Here is a 10260-nt window from a genome sequence, read left to right as displayed (position 1 = left end):
GGAGACCCTCTGGGCCAGGTTTTCCTGCAGGTCCCTGTGGACCAACTGGACCTGTTTTTCCAGGAGCTCCTTCTGCACCAGGTTCACCCTAGGAGGAACACAGCAGGTCAGAGAGGGAGAGCCAGCTGAGCTTGGCACTGTAAAGCAAAGCTTCCTTGCTTCATTTTTTAAAAGCTATTCTAAACCAGTGTTCTGCACAGCACCATTTTCTGAGCAAAGTGTTACTGGCTTGACATAGAGCCGTGGTGCCAGCAGAGCATGTTCACCTTGCTTCTCACAGGGGTGAACTACTTTGGGCCTGCACTGGTGAGACTCCACTCCCTTATGTATTGCTACTAATTCTGGGTCTTCATTTGGATTTTACAGTTTGCCTATTATTGCACACTTACTGCATGATAAGCAATTTACTTTTAATTTATATACAGTTTGTATTTCCATGTTTCTAAAAAAATGTGCGATGTATTACCTTTGCACCTTTTTCACCTTGTCTGCCTTCAGCACCAGTTGCTCCAGGAGGTCCCTGTAAAACATGGAGACTGAGCTCATAATCTCAGTTTTAAAAAATATAACCAGTGGAAAAAAAATCCAAAAGTGAAATTTCCAGCACATTAATAAGTAGTAAATGCTTACAAAGTAACATTGGTATTTTTTTATCCTGTGAATAAAATGTCAAAAAAGAAATTCAATCTGCCATATCACCTCTTTTCTCATATAAAACTTTTTGAGTTTTTAAAAGATTTAAAAGACTATGCGTTGCCCAACACCTGTGATATGATGAGGTCAAAACCAAAGAAATAGCCTGGTAAAAAATCAAAACAGGATATAAAAGGAAAATAACAATACTAACTTATATATACTATAACAGTTTTAAACTTGCTTTGCATTGACTTCTATCTATTCACTGTAGTTTATCCACTGATTCCCAAAGGGCCTGTCCTTCTACAGTGCACTGAATGGCAAACACTTCTTTATTCTCTAAGTCAGGAATGGGCTCAGTAAGCTGCCTGATTACATTTGGACAGCCAAAAATTGATATATTACCCACTAAATATGAAAGTGAAAAATAAAAAGACATTTTTCTCCTCCAAAACATCAAGGGCTGATTTTTAGGTCAGGTAATTAATATTCATAGCTTCAGTTATGAACAGAAGCAGTGTCTAGAATCTAATGTACTCTTCTGAAAATGGTTCTCTTCTATATACTTAGTTTAGAAAAGATGCACTCAATGTAATGAACCAACTGTTCTCCTACAAGGTTAATATTTAGCCTGGGAAATGTCTTTATTATAAGTAGCTATTTCTTGCCAACCAATGAGCAGCTTAAAGCAAAAGGGAAGAAAAGTGACCATGACTGTGATTTTGTGATCTATAATAAACTTACTTCCTAAGACTCACCTTAATGCAACACTTCGCTATGTAGAAATTAAAAAAGAAATGTTCTAAGGACCAGCAATAAGGAAAATCCAATCACTTCCATTTATTTACTGCTTTTTACTGTCTAGCAACATCCAAAAACCCAATGAAGGCTTCCTGAAAGTAAAGCACCACTACACATTCTTAATTGTACAGATAAGAATTGTACTTCCAGTCAAGCATCTAGTTATTTCCTTTGTGAGCTCAGGGCTTTGAACCAACATTTGACCTAATAGCAATTTTTTTATACTATAGCTGAATTCAGCCCAAACATTTTATAGCCTGATATATTTCACTATCCTGTTGGCACATACCTTGAGCAACTCCAGCAGTTTGAATTCCTGGAAATTTACATTCATTTTATAACTATTTACATGGAATTGTATTAAGATCATTCATTTGCTTCTGAAATTAAGCTTTCTCCAGGGTAGAACTGGGCATCTGCAGCACTGCATGAGCCTTTTGGCCAACAGAGCTCACACTTTACAGCAAAGGTAATGCAAAATGAATTACCCACAGTGGACTTTGATCATTTGTTGTGGGTATCAACAGGTTTTTCTTTTTGGTAATTTTAAAAGCTGTAAGTGGCAAAGGACTTAATTTTATCTCTTCAAAATACAGAGAAGTTAAAAGGCCCTGGGCAGTATTGTCCAAATGCTGAGTTTTGAAAAGGGAGAGAATAATTTAAATCATTGCTGTTCCAATAATAAACAATAACATCTGATGCATATACCCCTTTGTGTAGGTTGTAATTCATTGGGTGGATTGCAGTTTGCAGTGGTAACAAGAAAAAACAACAGGTACATAAACTCAGGAAAATTTTAGAAACATGAGTTTGTTTTCCTACATGAATTAATTTACATGTCCATTGTCTTTACTGCTTGAAAATTCCTTCCACTCAAGTTCCCATATGGATTTTCATCTACCCTAACTATGAAACTGAAAAGGTTTGAGTGTGGTAGTTTGAGAAATATGGTCTCTGCATGATGTAGAAATGCAGCTGCAGCATGACTTAGCAGGACTAAACCCACTGTGATTGCTAGAGTACAAATCCAATGAGTGCTGAGTGCTAAACAGAGGGAGTTCGTTCATTATCAGACAGAGCCAAGGCTGCTCCAAGCGCAGAGCCGCAGAGGGAACTGCTCCTGCTAATGGGCTGGGACTGCTGGCCTGGCATGGATGGGGCTTCTGCAGAGAGAGACTGCTAATTGCTATTTATCTTCCCTTGGAGTGTCTGGTAAATTTTAACTGACAGAAATGATCTCGGTAACAATAATTTTACATTAATGCATGGCTCCCCACCCTCATCACCCCAGCTACCATGTTGAATTTTATGATCATTGCACTCTATGTTTGGACATATTGCCTGATACATTTTGTGCAGAACCAAGAAGACAAAAGGAGTCATGGAGAAATAAACTTGTTCTCAGTTTTCGTTATGTGGATCCATTGAACAGTTTTGTCTGCTCTTCCGTATTTCATTAAAATAATTTATACTGTTGTTTCTAGCTGTCTGTCATCTGAATAACACCATGATTTCCAACATGGAAAACCATTACCACAGTTCATCAGCCTGTGAGATAGGAACCCGACACATTGTTAGGTGTTCTGTGCATTTGCAATCAAGAGAGAAAATCAGCTTAATTTTTAAGTGGGGAGTGCACCTGCTGAGGCAGCATGATGCTGTAGCCAAAATGGAAAAAAATCTCCTTCACAGAAACACTTCTTTTTTTCCTGAGTTATTCAACATTGTATATAAAGGCAATGAACCAAATAGACTTTTGTGTCTCAAAATCTAGAGACTGACTTTGCTGCAGTATTGACATCCCTTCTTTTAATGAAAGCAGACACTATGCCCTCCAGTTGAGAACAAAAATATATCTTAGTCTTGCACTTTACATTCTAATATTTTTAGATTGATATATGGAGCTTTATGTGCTTGTGACCTAGACATCTAATTGTCTCTAATAAGGCAAGCAGCTGAAGAGCAGATATCACAGCTCGAGAGCCCAACACACTGACAGGCCAAGAGGAACATAAGCAAGGAGGACTCTGTTGAGTTTTACTGATTGCGTATGTAAAGGACGAATGTTGCCTTTGGTGGTGACTTTTCCTCATGCTGTCAGATAGAAGTCAATGAATTCAAACTAGAGATGTTACCCAGTACTGTATGACAAAATGAAAAGTAGTCCCCAAAGTAAGAACAAGGAATTAAGCTTCAGATAATAATAGTAACAACATAACTCTAGAGTGGCTCAGTCTTTGTATCTACATTTCTAGATAAGCAGGGCACAATTACTATGATTACTTGCACCTTAATTAAATAGATGTATAAATCCTTCTGAGCATGCATTTATCTGATCTGGAACATGCACAGATCACTTAAGAAGTCAGAATCTGTAAAATATTAATTATGATTAAATGAATTTTTTTAAAAAGTAATCACGGAGAGATTTTTATCAATGACTATGTTTGCCGTTTGTAGATTATGTTTGTGGCCTCTAAATGTATTTAATTTATCTAAATATAGGACTTTGTTCTGAGGATACACTGATCTCTCCATTATAAAACTGAAAATATCTGTGGTATTAGGACTTTCTGAAAAGAAGTGGTGGAAAGAGTTTTGGAAGAGCACTTATTAAGTCTGAAAAGTAATATATTCATTAGGGTATGAATTTTGTGGATGCTCTAATGCTCTATCCACTTTTGTTTCATCCATAGATTTAGCCTTTTATTTTGATTTAGAATTGAGCTAAGTGGTCATTAGCATGCTAGTCCATTTTACTTCTTCAAAGTAGGAGTTTGGACATGTCCTTCCTAGGTAGTATTTCTTTAAAAAAAATCACTATACTACTTATCCATGACAGCCTTGCTCAGCCTGCAAGGTACTCATTGTCAAAGCCTTTAGAGAGGCACATTAATCAGTTTTGGTATTTGCTTATCTCACCAAATAATAGTAGTCCTATTACTGTTATCCATCAATAACTAGGCAGTTTATTCTTGGCCTTCACTTGATAGCTGAATGTCACTGTAAGTATGTATCTGTAGCTGAAGTCTCTTACATACCATGGAAAACTATTTATGTCCATGTCTTTCACTAGAACTTGCTTCCCAGGGAAAGCTGGGAAAACCTCTTTGAAACTGGCAATACTAAAGAGAAATTGCTCAAAACTCTGACACCTAGTAATACACATAATTTCAGAAGACCAGACAGTAAAACTGACTTCAGGTCAGTTCCAAAATAGAGTGGAAGAGGGGAATGAAAATGAATAACAAAATACATAAGGGGATTTTACGAGGAGTTCAAGAGATTGTATTTAAAGGTATGAATCCTATGCTCTGCCAGCTTGTTGTTTCAGAGACAGAAAAACAAAAAATGGGGTGGAATATTGCTTTCAACTATTGTAGTCAGACAGCAATATAAGTACTGAAATGCTATGTCCTGCTTAATCCAGATGAAAGGACACTTGTGGGGGCTTTTTGCTGAAGTTAAGGCTACCATACAATTGATGAAGACTAACAAAAAGCATTTTTTCTATTCATTTTGCCAGCACAGTATGCAGCTTTGCCTTCACTCTTTATAGCAATATAATACAGAATCTCTACAAGTTTGAAACATTACAGTAATCAAGTAATATAGAATCTGATTCTACAAAATGTTTTCCTCAGAATTCAGGAATGGGATTATTTGGCAATATTTGGTCATACATTTTTCCCTAATTTGGAAATGTGTCAAAAACCTGTGGTAACATGGAATTTGTGTTTCTAAAGTGCTTTTTGTTTGTCTAGGTCCAATCAGATAGAATATAGCCCAACTTTTAGGAATGAGCTAGTGTCTTTCTGTATAATAGAGTAGGAATTTGTAATTTGATGTCAAACAAACATACTAATTGCTAATATTCAATTGAGCTGTATTTCAGTTCTAGTGATAAGGTTGTTAATGCTACCATAAGCATTTACAGTACTACAAATACTTTGCATGTTGGTGGAGCAAATAGATTATTGTGCAAAAGAGATAAAAGTAATTAGGCGTGTCAGTTCACTCAAGCCCATTAAACAGAGCAATTTAACATACTTTGTTAAATAAATCTCAGCTTACATTTAATCATGCCACTTCCCTTGTTTTTTAAAGTGTAGAAACTGCATCTAATTGCTCTCTGAAGCAGACCTAAAGGTTTCTGCATCTAGTAGTTCTGTAAATGTAACATTATTTACTGATTTTGATTAGCTATATTTATAAGGCCTATGAAGCCTCAAAGACTTTAGAAATAATGGAATGGCTTCATAAGTCACAGAAATGTCTGCTTGTTAATTTTGTATGCAGAGGGGATGACATCGTTTTCACAAAAGCTACGCTGAAATAATTTTATTTCTGAGGCTAAAGACACCAAAACAGACACATTCTTCATGCTCCCTGAATAGCAGTCATGTGCCTAAAGATGATGTCTTGTATTACTGTCATAATCACTTGCTCCTGTTAGCAGACTAATTCAGCAGACACTGAATTCTTACCCTAGAAGACACTGCATTCACTCAGGTGAAAAGAAAAAGTGCCTTTATAGCTAAGAAATACATTCTTCCCTATGTATTTTTGTTCCCACATTCCACATAAGGTATGCTAGAGAGATTTCTCTGTTGTTTCTATTTTTTCGTTTCTCCCATTACATTACTTAAATGTCAAACACCATATATGAGTGTCACAGCATGGAGAACAAGTAGCTGAAATTCTCAGGAACAGTGTCTCAGAGATGTGTACAAGAGAAAATGAGATATTACTTACTCTTTTTCCAGGTGGACCAGGTGGGCCAGCTTCACCTGATGGGCCTGGTGGGCCCTGCAATAGAAATTTATAAGCTCAGTGCTAATAAAGGATGAAGTTCTTACCTTTATTAAATGCAACAGACACCTGCCATATGTTGGCCCCTTTCAACAGACAGAAGTAGACCTTATTCAACAAACCCTTTCTGTTACTCTACACAATGCAATCATTATTTTTTTCTCTTCCTGTTTGCAACAAAACATTGCAGACCAGAAAGTGGCAAGATGTAACACACGGCCTGAGCCTACTGCCTAGTGTCACTTAGCAAAACTATCACCTTCAGCACCTCAGAAAGCAAGAAACTTGTTAAAGTTTTACTAACATCTGTCAGTTAACCAGGGTGCCTTTCTCTTGAAAAATCTTTTGTGCACTTACAGCCATTTGGCTACTCCATCTTGGTAAACTGTGATACTCTTAAATATTTCAGGATTGCTAAACAGGTTGATAAGCTTTTCTTCAGGAACCCAACACTCAAAAAGTACTTCCTGTTAAGTAAGACATACAGATACTAACTTCCTGAAGTTTGCAGGCAAACCCCAGTTCATAACTTCCAACCATATGTTCAATGCATGAGCATTTTTTTAGTTTTAAATTGCACTATATGAAATTATTCCTTGGTAATCAGAACTTCCAGAGCTAGAGAGAGGCTTTCCAAAATGGAAACCCTATCTTTTTGAAATAAAGGAAAATTAATGATATTTTATATGGTAATCTACAGAAGTAAAGAACTTTGATGTTTAATATGGTATTGCTCAGATACTGCTGAAGATCTTTGCTTAATTTAATCACGTCAGATAATGAAGATTATTTGGCTTCAGCATTCCTTTCTTATGCTCAGAGTTGCTCTATTTTTAGTATTCCTCAGCAGCTCCAACACAAATCCTTAACACATCATTTGTTCCTACTTCTAAAAGAAATTGAGCTCTTGCTCAATTGTGTTACTATAATATGGGCAGTTCTCTCTGCAAGGAAATAAATAGTTATTTTTCAGTATAATAGAAAAGATTTATAAGAGTGTGAATGTATAGAAACCACTGATTTGGCAAAAGATAATTCCTTAGGATTGGAGATAACATACAGCTTAAATAAAATGACAGAAACAACTTACAGGTTGACCAGGATCACCATCTTCACCCTTCTCTCCACCAACACCATCCTGACCCTACAGAATTCACAGGAAAATTAACAAAATTTAAAATTCAGTTAATTTAAATAACTTAGTTTCATATGTGCAGAAAAAACCCACTATTTTTATAGAAGCATTTTCCTGAGGACATTAGTTTTCAAAACATTTTAAAGATTCCTAAACATTCTTAAGCTTTAAGAAATACATGAACAGAAAAACAACAGATCTTACAGGCAACAACTCATCCCCAGACAAAAGTAGGGTTAACTAGAATTTACAGCAAAACAAGACTAGGACCTAAAACTGTTTATAAAGTATACTTACAGCTGGACCAGGCTCCCCAGGGGGACCAGGATCTCCAGGAAAACCAACTGGGCCCTAGATAAATCAAGAAAAAACCCAAGGAATGTGTTGTCCACTGACAAGCAGGTAGCATTTATCACAAATATTTTATGAAGCATATAATGTATTTAGTGCAATTATAGAAGATGATGTATGGCTCTGTACGTAGCACAACTTCAGCAATGCTTCACAGTGTTTTGTGTTAAAATTATGAAGCTCACTTACTGGGTTACCCTTAGGCCCATCATCACCTGGAGGTCCTTTAGCACCTGGTGGTCCAGCTGCTCCAGGTGGACCAGCTTCACCTTTTTCTCCCCTTTCACCTTTTGGACCCTGTAACAAACACATAAACACAAAAACGCCATCTGGAAATTGAATGTCTAAAAAATGGATCACAATGGTGAAACTGTTTTTCACACCAGGGCAATGTTACCCCTCAATAAACACTGGCATGTGAATGGGAAATTAGGACTTCAGCTTCAGACTGAAAGACCTGCAAAGCTCAGGTTGATTGCCAACTTCTCCACCCAGTTGCATCAATAAACTGCTTCAGAGATAAAAACATGCAAGTCAAAGTTAATACTTTTGGAATTAAAAATAGGTACTCTTAGGAAGTCTTTGGCTTCATCCTGTAGCTGTTAGTACTAGATACAGCTATGACTGGATGGAAACAAATTGCATTCTAATAGTATAAGTTCTTCACTGAAAATCCAAAGAAAACACACACAAGTATATAAGTAATCTGATTAAAGGCTTTGTAAAGTAAGTACTGCCTGATACCTTAGTTCACCACACTAAAGGTTAATAATAAGACAAAATACTCACGGATGTTCCAGATTCTCCAGGAGGACCAGGGTTACCAGCTTCTCCAGGTTCACCCTATAAATGTGTGAGGATAAATTTGTGAGTCAATAGAGAGAATATTTCTATGAATTTACTTCTGTTACTGCATATTCTTCTCATGCTTATTCATGTAAACAGCTCACAAGAACTGGTTTTTATTGGGTCTGCCTGAAGGGGGTTGTGTTACATATATGGTTTGGCAGAACTGGAGTCTGAAATCTGAGAGATAATATATCAAACTCATATTTTTGTGAGCCAGGGAGACTAACCTCCCCTTTGGGCTTTGGAAGGTCTTGCCCTTTATTGTCCCATATACTGCAAATTTCCTGTTTGTCATCTTTCTTTCTAGTTACAGAAGAGCCAAATAAGTATATTGACTGTATATTTTTCGTCTCTGGAAGAATTTTGTTTTCTACAAGATATGTTTTGCCTGGAAGCAAGATTCTGCAAATAAGAGAACACTAATTGGAAATGAATGTGAATGGAATGAAGTGATTATTGCTATATTGATATATTGCTATGCTGTTAGAATAAAGAGAAATATCATATAAAGAAAAGCATAAGGATAAAGCAATAGCATTACAGTTGGTAAAACTTTATGCACAGGCTACAGAGGTGTATGCTATGTATTTACCAGTTATGGAAATTATTTAGTAGAGCAGGTGGCTGTGAGTATGACACCATACGAAGAAAATCTGTGCAAGTCAAAGATTATGGACTATTAAGTGAACATTTAAGATAATTCAGTCTCTTTCTGTATACTGTAATACTGTGTATTAGCTCCAAGGGTCTTCAATTGTTCATTTTAAAGTTTTGTTATGACTGATTATTTTCTAGCTCAGTGGTCTGATAAATAAACTTTTATAGAAAACTATTCTGCTAGTAGAATATTTAGTTATTAGCATCACAGACACAAATCTCTGAAAGGGTAACAGAATATCCTTTGTGTCTGCCATAGAGTGCTGAGATAGTAAACTATATATTCTTATTCCAAAGGATTTCTCTATCTAATTGCTAATGGTGGGATTTTTTTTTCCCATATATATTCTTTTTTTCCAAACCAAACAAGCCTTGTCAGTAATTATGCCTATGAACAAGAGTAGTTCAGTGCTGAAAACGCATTTTATTCAATCCCCTCCCCTGAACGCAGAAATTTGGAAGAAATTTGTGTATCCTTCATAACCTGTGTGACCTGCACACCCCTTTTCAGTCTATGACCATTTAATTAATACATCATGCCTGCCTATCATTTCCACATGGACAGTATAAAACTATAAATCAAAATACAAAATTAAAACACATCTTAGCAGCATGATGACCTCACTGGGAACAGAATTTGGCCCAATATAAATATTACATTAGATTAACGGTAAAAGATTTGAGTGCCCAACTGAATTCCACACTAGGATAATTAACAGACAACCAAAATATTAGAAGCAATATTAAAATGCCCTTTTTGAAAGGGCACTTTTAAAGGGTGAATGTGCCTTTAGAAACTGTGGTATGTTTTATTACATACACTCAAATTTGTAGTAATCTTAAAAATTAATGATCCCTTTTAGTACTTAATATTCATTTGCTTCTGTGATACAGCATTCATTATTTAAAAAAACCAAAGCCCTAGTGGATACTTCAGGTCTATAAGCATTAAGTATGTTTTCTAGGAAAATTCATAATCTTCATTTCTGTATCCTCTGCACAGGATTTACTGAATCTGC

The 10260-nt window shown here is 36.1% G+C and overlaps 1 protein-coding gene across 1 annotated transcript in view; it reads right to left on the bottom strand.

Annotated features, from left to right (window-relative positions):
- COL11A1 (collagen, type XI, alpha 1) overlaps positions 1 to 10260 on the bottom strand; it is a gene marked incomplete at its 5' end in the record, with an annotated part of 124448 nt that overhangs the window by 11538 nt on the left and 102650 nt on the right. Inside the window, 7 exons of the mRNA XM_009072143.1 lie at positions 1 to 88; positions 467 to 520; positions 6193 to 6246; positions 7340 to 7393; positions 7682 to 7735; positions 7925 to 8032; positions 8525 to 8578. The exon at positions 1 to 88 is cut by the window's left edge and continues 18 nt beyond it. Coding sequence (XP_009070391.1) covers positions 1 to 88; positions 467 to 520; positions 6193 to 6246; positions 7340 to 7393; positions 7682 to 7735; positions 7925 to 8032; positions 8525 to 8578 — 466 coding nt within the window. The remainder of the gene's footprint in view (positions 89 to 466; positions 521 to 6192; positions 6247 to 7339; positions 7394 to 7681; positions 7736 to 7924; positions 8033 to 8524; positions 8579 to 10260) is intronic.

The sequence above is a fragment of the Acanthisitta chloris genome, unplaced genomic scaffold (genome assembly GCF_000695815.1).
Source record: "Acanthisitta chloris isolate BGI_N310 unplaced genomic scaffold, ASM69581v1 scaffold7503, whole genome shotgun sequence".
NCBI classification, from domain to species: domain Eukaryota; kingdom Metazoa; phylum Chordata; class Aves; order Passeriformes; family Acanthisittidae; genus Acanthisitta; species Acanthisitta chloris.
This window is presented reverse-complemented; position numbering and strand designations above follow the sequence as displayed.